The sequence below is a fragment of the Planococcus citri genome, chromosome 1, assembly GCF_950023065.1.
Source record: "Planococcus citri chromosome 1, ihPlaCitr1.1, whole genome shotgun sequence".
NCBI classification, from domain to species: domain Eukaryota; kingdom Metazoa; phylum Arthropoda; class Insecta; order Hemiptera; family Pseudococcidae; genus Planococcus; species Planococcus citri.
The window spans coordinates 23,332,177-23,356,752 of record NC_088677.1 but is presented as its reverse complement, the minus strand read 5'-3'; the positions used below and the strand labels follow the sequence as shown (position 1 = coordinate 23,356,752).

At 34.6% G+C, this 24,576-nt stretch overlaps 1 protein-coding gene across 1 annotated transcript; it reads left to right on the top strand.

The window, feature by feature from the left end:
• Positions 1-5,996: 5,996 nt before the first annotated feature.
• LOC135849938 (tyrosine-protein phosphatase non-receptor type 14-like) lies at positions 5,997-18,865 on the top strand. The gene is made up of 20 exons (XM_065370597.1): positions 5,997-6,370; positions 6,454-6,623; positions 6,703-6,800; positions 6,874-7,097; positions 7,169-7,257; positions 7,337-7,472; positions 7,624-7,713; positions 7,799-7,980; positions 8,062-8,322; positions 12,478-12,646; positions 12,740-12,889; positions 12,980-13,103; positions 13,180-13,656; positions 13,741-13,964; positions 14,051-14,175; positions 14,269-14,362; positions 14,447-14,638; positions 14,725-14,884; positions 17,663-17,826; positions 17,941-18,865. Exons 1-20 carry the CDS (start codon positions 6,197-6,199, stop codon positions 18,067-18,069), a joined length of 3,432 nt encoding a protein of 1,143 aa, XP_065226669.1. The 5' UTR covers positions 5,997-6,196; the 3' UTR covers positions 18,070-18,865.
• Positions 18,866-24,576: the final 5,711 nt, after the last annotated feature.

Below are 24,576 nucleotides of genomic sequence, written 5' to 3'. Positions count from 1 at the left end.
GAAAAATGTTCACTCTGAAATTGAGTAGACTGTGAAAGCAGCGCAAAAGATCAACTGATTAAGCCGATGAAGATGATTATAATCATCATTTTTTTGTTGGAAAATAAGGTTTTCAATTTTTTTTGATTTTTGGAAAAATTTTAGCAGTCGGGGGGCCTGCATAAGGATCACTTGCACCCGCTGCCGATCCTCTGGGACAGCTTCTTTTCCTAAGGAACATTTCTAGCCCTTGTCCTCAAAAAAAAAGTTGTCCTACTCACAAAATGGCGGTCATTTTGATCGACAGGTCGGCCGAAATCACAGATTTCGCGTTCCAACATAGGACTGACATGAAATTTTTTAAACCATACAAAAGTAGATCGAAAGATCAGGCAAAAATTCATCACCTGTAAAAATTTCAAGTGCTAAAGTGCCTTATTTGATTTTTGGTGAATTTTTGAAAATCAAATTTGAGCCAAAAATGAGGGGAAAAATCAAAATTTTACCAAATTGACGTAGAAAGCTGAAATTTGGGATATACTCTATTTTCGACCTGCCAAATCGATTGGAAACTGTTCCAAACTGTTTTGAGCAGTTCTGGAGCCTCCAGCAGATTTTACAACTCGAAATTCTCACTAACTTTCATCAAATGGAGTTGGGAAGCCGAAATTAATTCTGAAAACGAATTTCAATACGCTGTGAAGTTGACTGCAGGTGAATTTCAAGTCGTTTTGGAGCCTCCAGCAATTTTTTGAAAATCACTGGAGCCTCCAGTAAATTTTTGAAACTATAAATTTCTCCAAAACTTCATCAAAATGGAGATGGAAAGCTGAAATTAACTATGCACTCCAATTTTAACGCCATCTGAAGACGACTTCAGGTGGGTTCAAGTAATTTTGTAGCCTCCAGAGACTATTTGAGAGGTTTTAAGGCGTTTTCAGGAGAATTGGAATTTCGAAAAAGTAGCTGGAAGCTTCAAAACCACTTGAAAACCACCATGCAGTCGACTTCATATTATTGTATTTGCAGAGTAACTTTCGGTTTGCTAACACCACTTGATGAAATTTTGGAGGCTACAAAATTACTTGAACCCACATGAAGTCGTCTACAGAGGGTGTTAAAATTGGAATGCATAGTTGATTTCAGCTTTCCATCTCCATTTTGATGAAATCTAAGGGAAATTTCTAGTTTCAAAAATTTACTGCAAGCTCCAGTAATTTTCAAAAAATTGCTGGAGGCTCCAAAATGACTTGAAATTCACCTGCAGTCGACTTCACAACGTATTGAATTGAAATTAGTTTGCAGAATTAATTTCGGCTCTCCAACTCTATTTCATGAAATTTTGTGGGAATTTCGAGTTTCAAAAATCTACTGGAGGCTCCAGTAATTTTCAAAAAATCGTTGGATGCTCCAAAACGACTTGAAATTTACCTGCAGTCGACTTCACAGCGTATTGAAATTGGAATTTTGTGAGAATTTTGAGATTCAAAAATCTACTGGAGGCTTCAGTAATTTTCAAAAAATCGCTGGAGGCTCCAAAACGACTTGAAATTCACCTGCAGTCGACTTCACAATCACAGCGTATTGAAATTGGAATTTTGTGAGAATTTCGAGATTCAAAAATCTACGGGAGGCTCCAGTAATTTTCAAAAAATCGCTGTAGGCTCCAAAACGACTTGAAATTCACCTGCAGTTGACTTCACAGCGTATTGAAATTAGTTTTCAGAATTAATTTCGGCTTTCCAATTCCATTTGATGAAACTTTGTGAGAGTTTCGAGTTTCAAAAATCTGCTGAAGGCTCCAGAACTGCTCAAAACGGTTTGAAACAGTTTCCAATCGACGTGTCATGTCGAATAAAATAGGGTATATCCCAAATTTCAGCTTTCTCGAACAACTTGGTAAAATTTTGATTTTTTCCCCTCATTTTTGGCTCAAATTTGATTTTCAAAAATTCACCAAAAATCGAAAAAGGCACTTTAGCACTTGAAATTTTGACAGGTGATACATTTTTACCTGATCTTCCGCTCTACCTTTGTACGGTTTAAAAAATTTCGTGCAAGTCCGATGTTGGAACGCAAAATCTGTGATTTCGGCTGACCTGTCAATCAAAATGGCCGCCATTTTCAAGTAGGGCCACCTTTTTTTTGAGTACAAGGGCTAGAAATGTTCCTTAGGACTCCCCCTTTAAGAAAAAAGTTAAAGTTGTCACAGAGGATCGACAGGGGGGTGCAATAGATCCTTATGCGGGCTCCACGACTATAAAATTTCGTGAAAAAATCAATATTATTTTCTACAAACATTATTTGAGCATTTTTGAAAAATTTGCAGCTCAAAATCGTCAGGTCATGATTCTTGGAATTTTTGAAAAAATGTCATGCAACTTATGAAATTGTGTTTAAATTTCGATAGAAAATCAAAAATTTCAGTTTTTAAATCACTTTTGAAAGATTTTGACTCTGAAACTGAGTAGGTAAACTATGAAAACAGTGGAAAAGATTAGGCCAATAAAGATGATTATAGATTATAGTAATCAATTTTTTATGTTGGGAAATGAGTTTTTCAAGTTTTTTTTTATTTTTGGAAAAATTTTAGCGTAGGTACTTACCTATTTATTGTTTCGTTGGTCTCCATATTATAATGCAAAAATTTTTCATTAATTTTCAGTAGATTCTGAATCTGAAACAATATAAATAATTTGATTTTCTCGTATAATTTCTACCAGCTAGACTTTGATAGACTTAGAGGCTCGATATTCCTTCTTCGACAAAATCCACAAAGATTCTCAAGAAGATTTCTCACACCAACGTTTAATGTTCTCCAAAAAAAGTAACTATTTTGTTTGATAATGAGCGCAGTACTTTTTCAAAAATTCCATAAATAATTACCCAAGTTTGAGCTCAAAATTCTCCAAAAGTGCCTCAAAGAAAATCTGACTGAATTTCTTGATTTCCTGACAAAATTTAGACCCATTTTTATAGGTACCTAGCATGACACTTTCTCATGAAATCTTAAAAATCATGAGTGATAACCCAATTTTGGGCTCAAAATGTTTCAAAAATGCTCAAAAAACCTGTTCTTGGAATGAACCGAAAATTACTCAAAAAAAGTACTGACTGAAATTTTTGGTGTTCTTTCGAAATTTAGACTCATTTTGATAGGTAAGCTGAATGACACCTTTTTCAGAAATGTTAAAAATCATGACTGCTTAGAGCCACCAATAAGTCTCGCCAGTTGAATCAGCAAATATCTAGTGTTTGATTAGATCCGTTCAATAAGTCAATTAAACTGGGTCCATGGAATGCCGGGATCCAATCATTTTGTTTTGAGATGGTCTAAGATACTTATTTAAATTTTTTTCATATAAATCCAAAATAATCTTCCAAGATTTCATAAAAAATCTAAAAAATCTATAATCGTCAGACTGTAGCTTGATTAAAATGGAATAATGTAAAATTGCAAGCTGAGAAATGAAAACAAACCGCTCATAATCATTACAAAGTACATAATAAATACATGCAGCAACGAATAACAATAAAGAACAAAAAAAAGGTCATTACAAGGCACCGGTCGCCAATTTATTCATTTATATCGTGGAAAACTATAACTCTTCGAGATTTTGCATTTGCACCGAGTTCGCAAATCTGATGAATTTCTTATTGTTATTCGAAATAATAATTGTGACCAACTGTATTATGAAAGAAAAGCTGAATGTATTGCTTGTTACAATAATTTACAATTCGACTGCAAATAAATAGGAAAATTGACAAACACGCATTAAGAAATGACTCGTATTGTACACTACAGCGAATGTAAAAATGAAATTGCAGTTTACCTAACCTTATACTTTAATCGTGTAATTCATTCTTCAATGAGATTTCAACAACATGATGATGAGGTAAACATGTACCTATCCGCATCAACTGAGAAAATAGTAAAAAAAAAAGTGTTTAATTTTTACAAAATATTGATAAAATTGTTTGAAACGAAGGAAAATTTCAAAAATTTGAAAATAGATGTTAGGTACCTACCTAATAGGAATAGGAAATCTATTACTTTGGAGTTAGTTGATAAATAACATTTTCAAACTCACATTTTTTTTCAAAATAAGTATGGACTAAGTAGTAAGTACCTCATGTTCGGAAAAAATATATTTTTTCTATGTAACGTAACTTTCTGAGTTTCTGCTGGAAAATTTCCGAAAGTATTCAAAAAAAATTTTGAAAATTTTAGATGTATTTTTATTGCATGTCGAATGCGTCACATGAGTCATTCGTGATTCAGTCGTTCCTTTTCAAATGTTAACGTCATTCAAATCCTCAGTAAATTTTTATTTTTATTTTTAAATCGCGTAACTTCAAATTCAAACTTGTATTATTTTATTTTTATTTTATTTTTCAACATTGTGCCTTAAAATATTAAATAGGTAAATATTATTAGGCAATATTCCATAATTTTATATTTGATAGTGAAATAAATAGAATCACGCACGTCGCACAGACACAGGCACAGGATAAAAGAATTGCTTAATTTTATTATTTCGATTTCGGTTTCAACTTCATAAGATACTCAAAAGTCAAAATTGAAATACGACGGACCAAGGCGAATGCACCAGGGTCTCGCTGATTTCATTCCATCTTCTTCCTTGATCCATTTAAAAATCATAATCAAAAAAACGAAATGAAAATGAAATAGGTATGTGGTAATTGTGGTAGGTATCACCATCTATGCTGAAAGAAAAATATTATTTTTTACTTCTCGAAACCATTTGCCCTGTTTTTTTTCTTTTTCAAGAAATCAAGAGCAAGATGGAAACTTCCAAAGAAAACTCAAGTTTTAAAGTCAAAAAATAAATTTTTCACAAAAAAATATAGTTTTTTATACCTTTTTTCAAGACCTCTATAGCTCTCGCCCTCGCTTGGGCCTGTTCTCTTTTCTCTTCAAAATTAACTTCCAAAAAAACCATCATTCCAATTCTAAAATTTAAATAAAATCCTCGCATTATAAAAACTCTCGTTTTTAGGCATCTTGAATTCTCGAAATGAAAATTTTCAAGTGCTATCACTCTCGCTTCACTCGGGCCAATTCGTTTCTCATTTTAGAATAAACAAATTTCACATAAGATAAGTACAACCCATCAATCGACAAATTTTCAGTCGACACCACACCACTCCTCTCTAAAAAAACTGAAAACCTAAAAATATCTGCTTTAGAAATGGAACCCAACATTGTAAGCATAAATTCGATAATGATTATCAGAAAAAGCATGAGCAAACTAATACAGATATGGCTGTCAGCAGTGTATTGGAATTGAAAAACGACGAGTCAATTTATAAATTCACTCAACTGAACTGAAGTATAATGCTTCAAACTTTTTTTTTGCTATTAAATGTATTGCTCTCATTGTATTGTAGGTACAAGTAGGTACTTAGGTATTCTTAGTTCTGTCTGTTCTGTCAGTCTAAACTCAAAATTATTCTCCATCTCCAACTTTTTAACGATGAGATCTTGCCTCAATTCCTTTGCAGATAGGTACATACAATGTACATACTAAGTAGGTACAGAGTACAGTAGTTTACACTGTTTACAGAAAAACTAAACTACTGTCATTTGATTTTGATGATCTCTCATCGTCGTCATCATGTCATGAGCAAGTCAGAGCAACTGAGAAAGAGATAAGAGAAGAGAAAGAGAAGTTGATGTGCCTGAATAAAATAAATTGCAAAACTTTCATCAACAAAATGCAGAAATTTCAACTAGGAGATGCGGAGATGTTTTGGTCTGAGTCTGAGACGTGAGACTGAGTCTGATGACTCGGCGAAAGGCAAACGCCGAAGGCGAACAGGATAACGAAGAAAGCTTTGACTATAGTCAAACTGTCAAAGGAAGAAAGTCAGAAAGTCCGAAAGTCGTGACCCTTCTGCTTAAAGAGTCAATTTAGCCATGATTAGAACTCAACGTAACGCATCTAGCTTGCAATAAAAAAAAAACACGCCACAGGAATTTCAATTCATTTGTGCTATAATTATCATACTATACGATTTGTTGATAGTACGTAATAATTAATCTGACGGAGACAAATAATAATGCAAAGAAACACAACGAATACGCTAAATTTAACCGAGCAGTGAACGAGACCAATAATGCAGGAAGGTAAGGACGTTTGAAATTCGTTACAACAGACGGTGATCGCGTATGTAGCTGTGATCGAGACTAAAAATGCCATTCAAGTTACGATTGAAAAGAAGCCGCCAGTACAATGTCGTCTCAAAATCACTATTCGTCGTCGGAGTCGAACTTCTGGACAGCACATCGGTCGAGTGTACGTTGGCGACCGAATCTCTCGGAAGGGAATGTCTGGATAATATTTGCCAAAAACTCTCATTCCAACAGGTACGTTCTGTTCTGAGAAAGAAATTGTTTCATAATCCACGACAATTGATGACTAATGATCTCGATGATTTTTTTCTTCTCAGCCCGAGTTTTTCGGATTAAGGTACGTTTCTCGAAACGGGGCTCCTAGATGGGTTGAATTGGATCGTCCGCTGAAACGGCAGCTAGATAAGCATTCGATCAAGTACACGTTGTATCTGCGAATCATGTACTACGTCTCCGGTATCAATTTGTTGACTGATGAAATGACTAGGTGAGTTTCACTTTATGGCGCTCTTATTGATTGATTTATTTATCGGTACATTAATCGACTCGTTTTACGATTCCTATAGGTATCATTACTTTTTACAACTCAAATCGGATGTTATAGAAGGACGAATAAAATGTAATACAGAACAAGCTATATTACTCGCTAGTTACAGTATGCAAGGTATCGAGATAATTGTCTTATTTTCGTCGTAAGTTTCGTCTCGCTTGTTTGACTAAACGATGTTGTTTTGTAGCCGAATTTGGCAATCATGACGTTGAGAAGCACACGCCGGAGTACTTGAAAGAATTCGTCTTGTTCCCGAAACACATCATCAACGGTCATCAAGGCGAATTGACCGAGGCTGTTATTTGTCAGCATGCAGCTTTAGCCGGGTTACCTCAAGGTACAGCCGAAGAGTATTATATTTTAGCAGCTCAACAATTAGAAGGATATGGACAGGAGACGTTTACTGCGAAAGTAAGCTAAAACAATCATTTACTGATGAGAATGATTTCGTTACAAGATTACTTAACGTGATTTTTTTTTAGGATGGAAGTAGTAACGAAGTATTGATCGGAATTTCACTGACTGGAATCACTGTTCGAAGCGACGTATCCCAACCTGCCAAATTTTACAAGTGAGATCACAATTTTGGAACCTTTATTTGTCTCATTTCCGGATCATTTTTTCATTTTATACGTATTTTATGCGCACAGATGGAGAGATATTACTAACGTAGTTAATCATAAACGGTATTTCGGTATCGAGTGTCAAATCCCCGAAGAAACCGTGCATTATCAATTCGCTGACGTGGAATCGGCCAAATACGTTTGGCGTATGTGCGTTCATCAGGTAAACGTTAATAAGATTTATGGTATTTAAATCGTCTGTCTCTGTGAAAGGTGTCATGTTACCGTAGATGAATCATCACGCAAAGTGAATCCTCTAGTGGAAAGCTTAAGGGTTATTTTACGGAGATTAATTATCACGATTTTGTTTTTAGCATACATTTTTCGCTCAATACGGTCAATCAGCTGATCAAGGCAACGCGGCGGAAATTGTGAAAGCTTTGCTGTCCAGAAATACACCGGATGTTAGTAGACTTTCTCAGGTTTCATTACGAATCATCTCTATTATTCTAAATTAATTCATCTCAATTGTATTATTTTTATGCGCAGGAATTGCATATGAATAGCAGCCACGAAGAAATAGACGGAGATTATAAAATGGACGAGCAAGTTTCAGATAAAAATATGAAAATGATCGAAGAAAATTCAATTATGGGATGGGAAAGGCAAAAAGCGCAATCTACTTCTTGTCTCGACCTTTCATCGGTTAATCCGGAAATTGATCGATTGAGGTAAAAACGAAGCTTGGATTATTTCGTTCGTTCAAATTACAAAGTACTTTTTCAAACATTGCTGGTGATTTTTTTGTGCAGAGCTTTACTGCCCGGTTACCGTCAAGCTCCAGATTACGAGACGGCTATCCAAAAGAAATACCATAACCATCGTAACGAAATTCGTAACGTTATACCGAATCCAGTACTGTACAGTAGTCATCCAGATATTCATTCGGCGGCTCATTTGCAGCAACACAATCACATGTATAAGCATTATCCGGACGTGGCTCAAGTAGAGCGATTGTATAGATCGGAGCATGTACCAGTACCTCATGTCGATCAGGTCATTCACACGTATAGGTAAGCTGAGCATTGAATTGATGTGGTATGAGATCAGAGTTTAATCAGATCTCAGTACGTTTTTGTCGAAAGCAATTTAATGATTGATTATTGTTCTACACGTCAATCGGTCAATATAAAGAAATAGCTCAGATTCCCATATTCCTCCCTCCACTTTCTGAGGACCCCTCCCACTTTGATTTGTAAAAGTGCAAATGCCACTTTTTAAAAGCTCAACTTTTGTTGAGTAAGTTTCACTTTCAATTTATTGAAATCCAGCTTCCAATTGGAAAGTTGAGTTTTCACTTGAAAAATTGAACTCTCAACTATAAAATTCAGCTTTTAATGGGAATTTTGAGATTTCAATTTAGAAGTTGAGCCCTCAGCTAAAAAGTTCGGGTTTTAATTTGAAAGTTGAACTCTCTCAATTGGCTGGTTGAAAATGGTGGCAGATTCAGTAAAAGTCACCATGTGGATTTTCTTCTTTCTAATGGCGAATTGTTGGCAAAGAAATCACTAGGATGTCCTCATGACCCATGAAAATTTATTTGAATGTCTGGTGACTTCTTGGTGGCAGATTCACCAGAAGTCACCATGTGGATATTCTTCACTTCTTTCTTATAGCGAATCGTTGATGAAAAGATGACCAGAATGACCTCATGACCCTTGAAATTTTTTTTGAATGTCTGCTGACTCCTTGGTGAATTCTGGCGACTGCTTGGTGACAGATTCACCAGAAGTCATCATTAAAGTTTTTGTCTTTCTTATGGCAAATCGTTGGTAAAGAAATTACCAGAATGTGCTCATAGCCGCTGAAATTTTTTTTGACTGTCGGGTAATTCCTTGGTGAATTCTGGTGACTTCTTGGTGACAGATTCACCAGAAGTCTTCATGTTTCTTCTTTCTTATGGGCGAATCATTGGAGAAGAAATTAACAGAATGTCCTCCTGACACTTGAACATTTTTTTGAATGGCTGGTGAAGTGGTGACTCCTTGGTGACAAAATCACCCTGAGTCACTGTGTGAATTTTCTTCTTTCTTATGGCAATCGTTGATGAAAAAATAACCAGAATGTCCTCATGACCCTTGAAATTTTTTTTGAATGTCTGGTGATTCCTTGGTGAATTCTGGTGACTTCTTGATGACAGATTCACCAGAAATCACCATGCGGATTTTCTTCTTTCTTTTGGCGAATTCTTGTTGAAGAAATGACCAGAATGTCCTCATGACCCTTGGAAATTTTTTTGAATGTCTGGTGACTCCTTGGTAAATTCTGGTGACTTCTTGGTGACAGATTCACCAGAAGTCACCATGTGGATTTTGGATTTTCTTCTTATGGAGAATTGTTGGTGAAGAAATGACCGGAATATGTTCATGGCCCTCGAAATTTTTTTGAATGTCTGGTGACTTCTTGATGACAGATTCACCAGAAGTCATCAATGAGGATTTTCTTCTTTCTTATGGGCAAATCATTGGTGAAGAAATCACCAGAATGTCCGAGTGTAGACAGCTTGCTTAGCAAGAGAATCTGCAATAATGTTGGTATATTCATGCCTCCTAGTAAATGCATGGGTAAACTCAACACTATCAAATTCTTTACATAACTCAAGAATTTCTTTAAACAATTGTTCATGGTGCACTGGTTTATTTTGAGAATTCTTCCAATTATTCATCTACCAACATGAACATGAAATAGTGTTATTGAGTGCCATAGTCGCTTGGTTTGAACCACTCAACAATTTCACTTTCTTGATACCATTTTCCTTCAGAATTCGTAGGGCTGTGCGAATCACAATCAGCTCTGTAAGATTGGTGGGAATTTGGTATTCTGACTCAGTGATGTGTTCAGAGATGTTTAATAATGAGTCTGGCACAAAACATATTCCTATACCTACTGTTGCCATCACGTCACCATTTTTCAAGCATGCACCGTCGGCAGGGACTCAGACATAGTCATTGGCATCTAGTCTCTCCATCTACTATAAGGTCAATTTTTGGGTCTAATTTCTGTTCTATTCTGAGCATTTGGCAACTGAGACAGAAGGAAGTTTGTGTTTGAATTTCATACTTTTCCCATTTGGTTTGAAACCAAATGAGGTCGGTAGAGCCCTGCGCCGCCGCGCCGCGCCGCCGCCGCCACCAATTTTTCACACATTTTTTGAGCCGCCGCCGCCGCTTTAAAAATTTTTGAAGCCGCCTTGCTCGGCTGAGCCGATTTAAATCACTCAAACGGCAAATTTCAGGGAAATTTTCCTCATATTTTGGATTTTTTCAAGTGGCTAAATTTTTCAATTTTGCCACGCACTACCTAGAAGGATTTCTCTTCTCAGCTTGGAAAAGAATGCTAAATGCTTATTTGAGAAGCTGAATAATTTTCGCAAAAAATTTGTATTTTGAGGTAATTTTATGATTTACGGAAAATTACCTCAAAATTTCAATCTTTGTAGCCGGCTGAGCCGCAGCCGAGTAAAATTTTTGCCGCCGCCGGAAACGTCGGCTGGAATCGGCTACGCCGCCAGCCACAACGCTGCGCTCACCATAGCCGCCGCCGATCATTTCGTCGTTGGCGCAGGGCTCTAGGTCGGAATATTGTTCAGTTTGGTCTCAATCTCTTCAATGACATAAATGACATTCAGAGATAGCCCTTGAAATTTTTTTTGAATGTCTAGTTACTTCTTGGTGATAGGTTCACCAGAAGTCACCACGTGGATTTTCTTCTTTCTTATGGGTGAATCATTAGTGAAGAAATCGCCATAATGTTCTCATGACCCTTGGAAATTTTTTTGAATGCCTGGTGAATTTGGGTGAATTCTGGTGACTTCTTGGTGACAGATTCATCTGAAGTCATAATGCGGATTTTCTTCTTTCTTGTGGGCGAATCATTGGTGAAAAAATTACTAGAATGTCCTTATGACCCAAAAAAATTTTTTTGAACAGCTGGTGACTCCTTGGTAAATTCTGGTGACTTCTTGGTGACAGATTCACCAGAAGTCACGACATGGATTTTCTTCTTAGGGGGAATTGTTGATGAAGAAATAATCAGAATATGCTCATGGCCCTTGATCATTTTTTTGAATGTCTGGTGACTCCTTGGCGAATTCTGGTGAATTCTGGTGACTTTTTGGTGACAGATTCGTCAGAAGTCACCACGTGGATTTTCTTCTTATGGAGAATGAAGAAATGATCAGAATGTCCTCATGATCCATGAAATTTATTTTGAATGTCTGGTGACTCTGTGGTGAATTCTGAGGACTTCTTAGTGACAGATTCACCAGAAGTCACCATGAGAGTTTTTGTCTTTCTTATGTCGATTCATTGGTAAAGAAATTACCAGAATGTGCTCATAGCCCCTGAAATTTTTTTTGACCATCTGGTGACTTATTGGTCACAGATTCACCAGAAGTCACCATGTTTCTTCTTTCTTATGGGCGAATAATTGGGGAAGAAATTACTGGAATGTCCTCCTGACACTTGAAAATTTTTTTGAATGGCTGGCGACTCCTTGGTGAATTCTGGTGACTTCTGGGTGACAGATTCACCAGAAGCCACTTTGAGGATTTTCATCTTTCTAATGGCGAATCGTTAGTGAAAAAATGTCCTCATAGCCCTTGAAAATTTTCTTGAATTTCAGGTGACGCCTTGGTGAATTCTGGTGACTTCATGTTGACAGATTCACCAGAATTCAGCAGAAGTCACCACCTGGATTTTCTTCTTTCTTATGGCGCATCGTTGATGAAGAAATCACCAGAATTTCCCCATGACCTTCTTGGTGACAGATTTACCAGAAATCACCATGCGGATTTTCTTCTTTCTTATGGCGAATCGTTGGTGAAGAAATCGCCAGAATAATGATGTTTATTATTTTGTTTAAAAATGAAAATAATGGTAAAGTTCAATTTTTATGTGGGAAGTTGAAGTTCATTAAGAAAGTTCTCAGTTTTTTTCTGAAATCTCAACTTTTGTTTTTGGAAAACCCATCAAATTTGGGAAGTTTGGTTATCAACTGGAAATTGCAACTTTCAATCAGAAAATTCAGTTTTCTATTGAAAAGTTCCATGGTGAGGTAGAAAAATGGGCATCTGGGCTAAATTTCTTTGTATTGAGGTGTAGAACAATAATCAATCATCCTGACTAGTTGGCGATTTGGCTACATTATGGTGATGTTTTGTATTGCAGCACTCCTGAATTGGATACCGTTACCAATAACCTAATCCAAGGTATGCAAATGATGCATTTATGCAAACCACCCCCACCGTACCCGATCAATAGACCGAGTAGCAATAGTACGCCCGATTTGGCGTCGCAGACGTTCGCTCATCATAGTCATTATATTATAAGTTCGCAGGTGAGTGATCAATTGATCACCTGGAAGAGTTTTTGAATTATTTTTTAGTCCATAGTGGTGGATTCATTTGTAAACTTTTGTTTTTACGTTCAGGTCAGCGGATCGAGCCCTGATTTGGTATCGTCTCGGTCACCGTACAATTTGCCATATACCGATTATCGTAATTTGCAGTATTCCAACATGTTACCTAATGCTGAAGCCCATCGAACGTATACTAATTTAGCTATGCTGGATCCTCAACAAGTAAGAAATGATCAGATCACTGTTTTTGTGCATAGATACCTGAAAAAATGGAATGGTTTCAAAATTAATTTATTGATTTTTGAATTTCAGAGAATAAACGATTTGAAAGCTAAATTAGATCCGGTCGGTTTATACATGAAGAGACAAAACGGAGGTGTTTTCTCACCAACTCCTGTCACATCCTACATGGTCGGCAGCAATCTTTATAATGGCGGTATGTGGTGATTTTTTTCGAAACCAATCAACGCCCTCCAATACTCATTTTATAATCTCGTTCGATTTCATTTCAGTTGGTAACATCTCCGAACCTATTTACGAAAACGTTCCTCTACCATGGCCACCGCCATCGCAGCAGCAGCAGCATTCGATCGACACCTCGAACAACATAGCAGGACTAGGTAGCAGCAGTAGTGGGATCGCAGTCGGTCTCGGCGCCGGTGGCGGTGCATCATCTAGCATGGTCGAAAGTCGTAGCAGAGCTTCCAGTATACAATCAGCTCCGGAAATGAGCACGGTGACGATAACGACGACAACGGCGACTAGTTCGACTGGTCCTTCGATGACAACGGATCGAAATAACGTAACGAACGTTACCATTACATCGGCAGCTTCTGTGACAGTTGACGAAATGAAAGCTTCGGTTTCGGGCACTGGCAGCAGTATCGGCGGCGCAGACGCTAATAAAAGTATCTCTTTCTCGAATCCGTCCTCTACATCGTCGTCGTCCAGACTTACTTCGGCTAATCATTCGGTTAATACCTCCTTCGGTGAGTGAATCTGTTCGACTTGTGGAATATTGTTGCACCGGAAGATCGAATAATGTGTTTTTTTTTTTTTGGTTTACGTTACAGATTCGTCTCATTTCGATAGCAATCACTCCGGAACGTTGAGCAAGGATCGAGGTGGTGGTCAGAAAGGACGTCGTAAATGGGGCGGAATTCTCGGCGGCGGTACTAAACACAAGCATGGTAATCGTCACGACGACGATATGGTTGACGGGATTCGGCCAGGTGCAGGGTTACACGATACGCTACCCAAACATCCGCTACCGACCTCTATCTCTAAAGAAGCTATGGTTAGTAGAGTTAATTATCGTCTTCCTTCTACCCCGTTTCCTTATTCGAAGAGGGGTGTGTGTAATATTACGAGAATCTGTTTCAGTGTCAATTATTGGAACGTAAATTGGAAGATAGTCAATTGATATTCGAATTCGAGAAAATTCCCAGGTTCAAAAGCAACACCGATTTTACCACCGCTCATCTACCGGAGAATATCAATCGAAATAGGTGAATTTAATTTTTCTAAAAAACATCTTTTTTTTTCCTCTAACGTGAAATAATTATGGTTTTTCAACTATTTGTGTGTTTTTTTTTTTTCAGGCATAAGGATATTTTACCTTACGAAGAAAATCGTGTACGTTTGAGTCCTACCAAAGAAAACAAACACGGATACATTAACGCTTCCAATATCACGGTACTATTCATGTCAATTATTTTGAAAATGAAAACATAAATTTTGAAACGTGTCGATTTTACAACCTGCTGTTGGGTGTTTCAGGCTTCGGTTGGTAATCAACAAAAATTCTACATTGCTGCTCAAAGTCCCCTCCCATCGACAGTTAACCACTTCTGGCAAATGATCTGGGAAACAGACGTATACCTGGTGGTAAACTTGAGCGATTTAAACGACTGCAACACCGTTCCTTATTATCACTCTACGTTGACGGATAAACCTTTCGAAAGCGGAGAGGTATGTAAATTAAGGAGACACGATATACATATTACGAAGACTGGTGGAAAAAAATCGATAGTAATGTTTATTTTAAAATTTTACAGTTCCAAGTCTGGAGTCAGTTTTCGCAAGAGACCGGACATTGTATTACGACTAAATTACGTGTATTTCATAGCTCGTCCAGACGTGTTCGAGGTATTTGGCATTTACAGTACACCGAATGGGTAAACGACGGATGTCCTAAAGATGTAGCTCATTTTTTGGGTAAGTGGAATGAATTATTCTATTGCATATTTGTGTTTAGTTTCATGCACCCTCTGTTTGCTTATTTGCTGGGAACAAATTTACGTATTGCCCTTTGCTTGGCCGGATAATAGAACTTTTTTTTTCTTCCAAAATTCTAATTCTAAAAAAAAAATTAAATTAATATTTACCTATGTTTAATTAATAATTGATTTTTAATAAAAATATAAATAGATTTGAAATTATTAAATACAATTTTAGTTTTAAAAAAATTATAAAATGATTGAATTTTAATTTTTGTATATTCTATTTTATATGTAATTTTTTTTCAAGATGAGATGATATAAAAATTTTTTAGGAAAGGAGGGCAAAAGTGAAATAGAAACACGTGTCACTAGGAAAATTGAAAAATGGGATTTTTTTAATTTTTAGTCATTTTTATGCCAATTTTCTTGCTTTTAAATAATACTTTATGTAATTTTGATCAATTTTTCGAAATTATCAACATTTTTTTGATATCTTGGGCATTTTTTGCCCTCAAATAATATTACATCAATTTTTTGCCTCGATGTTTTTATGGCATTTTAATCATTTTCCAGGAAATGGTCTGAAACCCCATAACCAAAATTTTGGCAGTCAAAATTGATTTTTCGATTTTGGGCGATTTTTTGAAAATTCAAAATTGATTATTTTCGGGAATTTATACATTTTTAGTCATTCTGGAAACTAGCAGAATTTTCGATTTCTTCAGAATTTTAAAATTTCTCCAGAAAGTGTGGAGATTTATTTAGACAGAGACTAATCGCGTTGTGACTTATTCTTAACCTGTTTGGAGCATTTATCTTCATCTGAACAGGTTTCCAGAGCGACACATCAATGGTATTTTTTTGACCAGCATTTAAATGGGTCTGGAATGAGCCACAACTCGATTTTTAGCAACTCAAATTAATTTTCACGCCTTCTGGAGAAATCAAAAATCACGCTGGAGGCTCTAAAATGACTGGAAATGGCAAAACTCGGCTCGAAGGAGTTGATACTAGTTTCAAGACAAATTTCCGTAATTTTTACTGAATAATTATAATATTCGCAAATATTTTTTTATGAATTTTCAAAAATGAGCCAATTTTGAATTTTAAAGAATTTTCCTAATTCGAAAATCAATTTGAGCAGGTGAAATTTTGATTATGAGGGTTTAAGAGTATTCCTTTTCAAAAATCGGGTTCCTGTTCGAATAGAGGAGGGGGGCATCTCGAGATGCTTTGTTATTTTCGTAATTTTAATAGGTCTTAACGATGGAAATTTTGCTAATTTTTGTTCTTACCGATATTTTACATTTTTTTTTTTTTTTTTTTTTGGAAATAAGTAAGGAAAATTTTTTCACATTTTCATTACTTTTGACAATTTTTAAGGACTATTTTGTGTAATTTAGACAATTTTCCATTCGATTTTGATGAAATGATGAATTTATGCCAATTTTTGATACTCTAAAAGATGTTTGCCAACTCTTACATAGTTTTTAATCGTTTTTATGATATTTCGTGCAATTTTTATAAATTATTATTCATTTTTAATAGTTTTTGATCAATTTTTGGAAATTTTCAGTCATCTTGAAAAATTTTTGAACATTTTTTTCGCACATTTCGAGAGAGATATTTTATCATGTTTGCAGTCGTTTCTATTAATCGATTTTATGTCAGATTATTTTTGAGAATTTTTGCTTTTTTCAATTTTAGGGTTACAAAGCCCTGCCTTTTGTTAAGATTGTTATAAGATCCTGCTTTCTGCCAAAAATCGCAACAAATTTCTAAAAGTATCATTTTTTTGCTCAAAAATTATCAGAAAGTTGATTTTTCTGACCAAACTGCTGAGCTGATAAATTCTGTTTTTTTGCCAAACATTAGCCAAAATTCGTCCTTTTTTTTCAAAATTGCTAATAAATTTAGCTTTTGGCCATAAATGATGCAAAAAGCACGTTTTGTTTGTTCTAAAACAAAAGATTGCAAAAAGTCTCGCTTTTTTGACGAAAATTACGAAAAATATCATTTTTTACTGATAAATAATAATTTACAAAAAAAGTTCTGCTTTTTGCTAAAATTGTCAAAAAGTTGCTTTCAGACAAAAATCGAAGGTTTTTTTTCTAGATTTACCCAAGTCTCGGTTTTTTGGTAGAAATTGTCAAAAATTATCACTTTTTTGTCAATAATTCCAAAAACACGCGTTTCTTGCTAAAATTGCCAAAAGTTCTCATTTTTTCAAAAATAGCTAAAAAAAATTTTTTTTGCAAAGAGTTCCAATAAATTTTACTGTTTTTCAAAAGTTATCCAAGTAGGTAATGGTCCACCTTTTTTTTTCAGAAATTTCCAAAAAGCCTTTTTGTTGAAATTGTCGAAATCTCGCTTCTCGTCAAAACTTTGTTTATCGCCAGAAATTGCAAAAATTCTCACCTTGTTGGCAAAAAAAAAATCCCAAAAACTAGAAGTCTCGCTTTTTTTGTTTCAAAAAACTGCAAAATACTTGGTCCAACTTTCTAAAATTAAAAATCAGGTTTTTTAGGTCGTTTTTTTCAACAGAAAAATGTTTTGCTCATGTTTTGTCACTTTTTTGTCTAATTTTCCGAGCTTTTTTGATGTCAAAAGTTGATTTAAAAAAAAAAAATTGAATGCCAGTCCTTGTTCTACTTTTATGCTAAAATTCCTAAAAAAAATTTGGCTATTTTCATTGTTTCGATATAACTTTGAAATTTTCCTTCTATTTTTTTTTAATCGAATTAATTTTTCAATTTTTCTCATTTGCTTTCAGGTTTTATCGAAGAATTGAGTTCCGTTCGTCAGCATACAATTACGGAGATCCCATCGCAACATAATAGAAATCCACCTGTTTTGGTACATTGCTGCACTGGTATTGGTCGAACAGCGGTGACCATTTTGAGCGATTTGTTATTGTATACCTTAGATCATAACCAGGTAAATGTTGAACGAAGTTTGTCAACCTTTTATTCTCTATTTTTCGTCTTAGTTTTTCAATCATTAATAACGGAACGTTTTTTTTTTTTTTTTTTTTTTTTTTTCAATTTAAAGGAACTGGATATCGCTAGAGTTGTGCTGTTAATGCGCCACCAAAGAATGCTGATGATCGAAACAGTTACACAGTACAGATTTGTATATAGTTTATTAGCATATTACTTGAAAAATTCTAGACTTATATAATGGTGTTTTATATTCATTCTTTTGTCTATCATTTTTACGAATAAGTCAATTAATGTGTACTAATATTATTCACTGCCTTTTTACTGTTTTTTCTTCTTTTTTTTTTATATTATTCGATAGATTAAAAGACAATCTAATAATTTTTTTAACTGATGGACAAATCGAACGTTTTTAATCGCTTATATATTATATTATGAGATATGTTTTTCTTCCATATCATTTATTTTTGAAAATTGATACAGGGTATCAGTGATTTTTTTACGCCTAAAAGGCTCGTTGTTACCTCGTTTTCGATTTTTTTTTTCAAATTTTATATATTGATTTTTTACGATTGTAATTTTTTACCCCCTCTATGTTGTACAAGTACAACAAAGATATTTGACGATCAAAAAGAAATCAAGACAGGGCAACTTTTTCGAAACAATTACTATACGATTTTTTACGTTTTAACTTTTAAGTGTAGATTTTTGACTTTTTTTCTCCCCATCTAGATGGAACAAAAATAATGTTTATTCGCGAATTATTTTTTTTTATACTATAACTGTTACCATATGTAGGTATTTTAAGTAATAAAATTGTTTATTTATTTTGGAATGTTATTGTAGACGATTCTTGTTGATTTTTTTAGGCTCGTTCATCAAGTCCAGCGGATTTGATTGTTTGTTTGTTTTATCTCTCTTTTTAATATTGTATGGTTATCGTTTTTATTTTTTTGTCTTTTTGAGTTTTGTATGACAATATTTTATTTATTCCACTAACCTATATAAATTTTACCGAATAAAACCTTCTTTTTTTATTTTGAGGATTATTTTGTACGCGGTTCTTATTACGAGTAATAATACCTAAAATTATAATTTCATATCACCGAGAGATCTTTTCTCCATAAATTGCAAAATAACGTCGGAAATCCAAAAGGAATCTAACTCAATCATTTAGAAATGAAAGTCTCCAAAAACCAGTAATTGAGACCTGTTGATTTCTGAGGACAATATTTTGCTTTTGTTTGAATGAAAATTTCAGTCCACACGTACTAAGAATTGATGGCTTAAAATGAGTCGAAAAACAGATATGATTATGAAATATTATAAGGCTAGCAAAAAATCATGGCCAAATAAGCACACAAGTACAACTTCTCATTTCTCAAATCATTATTATTACATAACTGAACTAATAATTCTAAATGAATAATCATTCGACTTTTATTTGCATTTGCGATGTATGATTCGATGCATTAAAAAACTAAAAGAATTTTGATTCTTTATCCTCATAACGACAGGTAGGTATAGAGGTACATACAACTCGAGCATGTAAACTTGAAACCACTAATAAACGTGCAACTCTTTACCTTTGTTTGTATTTTGGGGTTAATAACATGACCATGAGAAGTGAATAAAGGTATAACAATGAAAGCAATACAATTCTGCCGATGGCTTATTATTCGAAGAATAGAAGGTGCACTTCCAACCAAGAAGATATACACTATATGATCAGTTGTTTATGTACGCTGGTGACTCGCTGTTTCATTTCACAAGTACCTACCTGTGTTTTGATACGTCTTGTAGAAAAAAATCAATTTGAAAATTTTATAGAAATGAATTTTGCTGGCATGTTTCAAGTAAGAATTATTTAATTACTTATTAATATAATTTACCATCACTTCATTTTGAAAATTTATTATCAGTCAAGTATTGAAAATCCTTCTTCAATTTTTGTTTCATTTTTTATGTGTGGCTTCGAATGAAAGTACGTCGCATGGGTACTCTTTTTGCTGGCGTACTGCAAAGGAAATCCAATCATTTCACCGATTACATCATTAATTCGAGTTCCAGAACAAGATTCGGCTATAATACAATCTGATCGCATAGGCGGAAGTTTTGCGTACAGTACAATTGAAGGTCATGCTTATGCTGCAGTGAATCCAATCATCGAAAATGTTCATACTCCGGTAGGCGTTGATTATGTTCAGCCCTTAGTAGCGCCGATACCTGTACCTATATTCAATTTGTAGAATAACACGTATGACTGAAATTGTGTGTGTGTTTTTTTAATATTGTAATTTTTTAAGTAAAACGAATTAGGTATGAAATGTGTCAAAAAACAAAAACAAAAATCAAACATTGAATAAGTAGGTATTATAACGAATATTGTAACCTAAATCATGTTCAAGTTTTTTTTTGATAAATACAAATATTATTATAACTGATGATTTGTTTTTTTTTTACACATTAGTACCTAGATATAAAAATTCAACTGATTTATTTTCCGCGAAAAAGATCGTGGCGACCATTTTGATTGACAGGTCAGCCGAAGTCGCAGATTTTGCTTTCCAACATACATATAGGACTAGCACGAAATTTTTTGGACTGGACAAAGCTAGATCGAAAAAGCGTACAAAAATTTATCACCAGTCAAAATTCCAAGTGGTAAAGTGCATTTTTCGATTTTTGGTGAATTTTTGAAAAACAAATTTACCGAAGCCAAAAAATAATGAGAAAAAAATCAAAATTTTACTAAATTGACCTAGAAAGCTGAAATTTTATATATGCCATATTTTCAACCAGACAAACCGGTTGGAAACAGCTGGAACCTGCAGAAGATTTTTGAAACATGAGATTTCCACAAAATTTTATCAAATAAAGTTGAAAATCCGAAATTCACACTGCACTCCAACAGGATTTAAGTCATTTTGGAGACTCCAGCCGATTTTTTGATCAAAATGCAGTTGGAAAGCCTAAATTCACTCTGCAAGCTAATTTCAATACGTCATGCAGTCGACTGCAGATGAATTTCAAGTCGTTCCTGGAGCCTCCAGCAGCGTTTTTGGAAACTAGTAAATCCCGGGCCGGCGAAAGCCTGCGTGAGTTCTAAAATTTTTCGGAATTTAGGAGCTAGGTATGCTAAAAGTTGTTTTTTTTTCAAAAAATTCCAAAAAGTAACTTTTTTCCAAAAATTATGAAAAGGGTTGCTTTTTTTACAAAAATTGCAAAAACGTGTCGTTTTTCGCCAATGATGGTTGAGAATGCCAGCTTCCTGTTAAAATTGTCAGCAATTTTTGTATTCTCAAAAATTGACAAAAAATTTTTCTTTTCAGTAAAATGACTAAAAATTGTCGTTTTTTTTGCAAAAAATTCCAAAAATTATTAAGTTTCGTTTTTTTTAGAAAAATTGCAAAAACTTGTCGTTTTTCGCCAATAATTGCTAAAAATGTCAACTTCCTGCCAAACTTGTCAACAAGTTTTGTAGTCTCAAAAATTGACAAAAAAATTTTGCTTTTTAGCAAAATGGCTAAAAATTGTCGTTTTTTTGCAAAAAATTCCAAAAATTATTAAAAGTTTCGTTTTTTTCACAAAAATTGCAAAAACGTGTCGTTTTTTGCCAATAATTGCTAAAAATGTCTACTTCCTGCCAAACTTGACAACAATTTTTGTATTCTTAAAAATTGACAAAAAAGTGTAAGTTTTGTTTTTTTCACAAAAATTGCAAAAACATGTCGTTTTTCACCAATAATTTCTAAAAATTTCTACTTCCTGCTAAAATTGTCAACAATTTTTGTGTTTTCAAAAATTGACAAAAAATGTTGCTTTTTAAGAAAATGGCTAAAAGTTGTAGTTTTTTTGCAAAAAATTCTAAAAAGTATTTTTTTTTCAAAGACTACCCAAAACTCTCGCTTTTTCTACAAAAATTGCATAAAAGTGTCGATTTTCGCAAATGATTGCCATAAAGTTTTGTTTTTTGCTATAATTATCAAACTCTTGTTTTTTTTCAAAAATCTTTACTTTTTTATTAAAATTGCTAAAGTTTAATTTTTTTCAAACATTCACCAAAAATCGAAAAATGCTTTTTAGCACTTGAAATTTTGGGTGGAGATGAATTTTTGAATGATCTTTCAATCTAGCTTTGCCCAAGTTCAAAAAACTATGTAGGTTGGGAAGCAAAATCTGCGATTTCGGCTAAACTGCCATTTTTTCAGCAATTTTGCTTTAAAATGTTCCTTAGGATGTCCTTTTTAAGAAAGAGAGGTGTTACAAACTTCTGCTAATTTGGATATATCCAGATACGAGTAAACAAAACACAAGACAAACAAGTTGCCTATTTTGACAATTGAAGGGGCAAAATCTAAGAGGCAACAGATTTTGCGTTCCAACATAGGACTTGCACAAAATTTTTCAAACCGTACAAAGGTATTAGATCGAACGATCAGGCAAAAATTTATCACCTGTCAAAATTTCAAGTGCTAAATAAAATGCGTTTTTCGATTTTTGGTGAATTTTTGAAAATCAAATTTAGGCCAAAAATGAGGGGAAAAATCAAACGTATCTATTATACATAAATTGGAATTGAAAGACTGCGAAATTTGGTTTATACGATTTTCGATGGATTATTTTCAAAAAGTATTTGAGATTTTTCTTCGAATTTTAGCATCTAGTCAGAGAGTCCGCTTAAGGATCTATTGCACCTCCCCGTCGATCCTCCGGGACAACTTTTTTCTTAAAGGGAGAGTCCTAAAGAACATTTCTAGCCCTTGTACTCGAAAAAAAGTGGCTCTACTTACAAATTGGCAGCCATTTTGATTGACAGGTCAGCCGAAATCGCAGATTTTGCGTTCCAACATAGGACTTGCAATGTTTTAAACCGTACAAAGGTAGATCGAAAGATTAGGCAAAAATTTATCACCTGTCAAAATTTCAAGTGCTAAAGTGCGTTTTTCGATTTCTGGTGAATTTTTGAAAATCAAATTCAGGCTAAAAATGAGGAGAAAAATCAAAATTTTACCAAATTGACCAAGAAAGCTGAAATTTGGGATATACCCTGTTTTTGACATGCCAAATCGATTGGAAACTGTTTCAAACCGTTTTGAGAAGTTCTGGAGCCTCCAGCACATTTTTGGAACTTGAAATTCCCACAAAATTTCATCAAATGGAGTTGGGTAGTCGAATAATTCTGCAAACTAATTTTAATACGCTACGAAGTCAACTGCAGGAGGATTTCAATTCGTTTTGGAGTCTCCAGCGATTTTTTGAAAATTACTGGAGCCACCAGTAGATTTTTGAAACCTGAAATTTCCCCAAAATTTCATCAAACGGAGATAGAAAGTTGAAATTCGTTCTGCAAACTAATTTCAATACACTACGATGTCGACTGCTGGTGGATTTAAAGTCGTTTTGGAGCCTCCAGCGACTTTTCGGAAGGTTGTATGGCGTTTTTTGGAAAATTGAAATTTCCATGAAGTAGCTAGAAGCTTCAAAAACATTTGAAAATACATACGACGTAGTCGACTTCATATCGCATTGTAATTAGTTAGCGAAGTAAATTTTAGCTTGCCAACTCCATTTGGTAAAATGTTGCGAGAATTTCAAGTTTCAAAAATCTACTGGAGGCTCCAGTAATTTTCAAAAAGTTGCTGGAGGCTCCAAAATTACTTGAACTCACCTGAAGTCGTCTTCAGAGGGTGTTAAAATTGGAGTGTAGAGTAAATTTCAGCTTTCCATCTCCGTTTGATGAAATTTTGTGAGAATTTAAAGTTTCAAAAATCTGTTGGCGGCTTCAGGAATTTTGAAAAAGTCGCTAGAGGCTCCAAAACGACTTGAAATTCACCTGCAGTACTTCGTAGCGCATTGAAATTAGTTTGTAGAATTAATTTTGGCTCTCCAACTCCATTTTGATGAAATTTTGTGGGAATTTCGTGTTTCAAAAATCTGCTGGAGGCTCCAGAACCGCTCAAAACAGTTTGAAACTGTTTCCAATCGATTTGGCAGGTCTAAAATAGGATATATCCCAAATTTCAGCTTTCTTGATTAATTTGGTAAAATTTTGATTTTTTCCCTCATTTTTGGCCTAAATTTGATTTTCAAAAATTCACCAAAAATCGAAAAACACATTTTAGCACGTGAAATTTTGACAAGTGATAAATTTGTGCCTGATCTTTCGATTTACCTTTGTACGGTTTGAAAAATTTAGTGCAAGTCGTTGGAACGCAAAATCTGCGATTTCAGCTGACCTGTCAATCACGTTGGCCGCCATTTCGTAAGTAGGGGCCACTTTTTTTTTGAGTTCAAGGGCTAGAAATGTTCCTTAGGACCTTTAAGAAAAAAATTGTCCCGGAGGATCGACGGAAGGGGGGTGCAATAGATCCTTAAGCGATCTCCCCGACTAGTAAGCGTATTTCAAAGATTTTTGGAAGGGGTCCAAAAATTCCACGAATTTAGTTTTTGAGTCTCATCTGCTTCCTTATGGAACTAAATCGGTTTAAATTTCGCATTTAACGACATCTTCGAAAAAAATTCATGAACTTTAGTAGCCCCTTTCATAAAAAAATTGGAGGAATTTTTAAAGTTTGCACCTTTGCGGGATAGGTAGGTCTAGGTATAGGTAGGTAGGTAGGTAGGTAGTGAATAAATTTGAAAATCTCCGTTTTGAAAAAAATTCAACCATACGATTGATTTTTCGCGAGTAGGTACCGAATAAATTCGAAGACAGTTTCACATTTCAACAGGTGTATAATCCTAA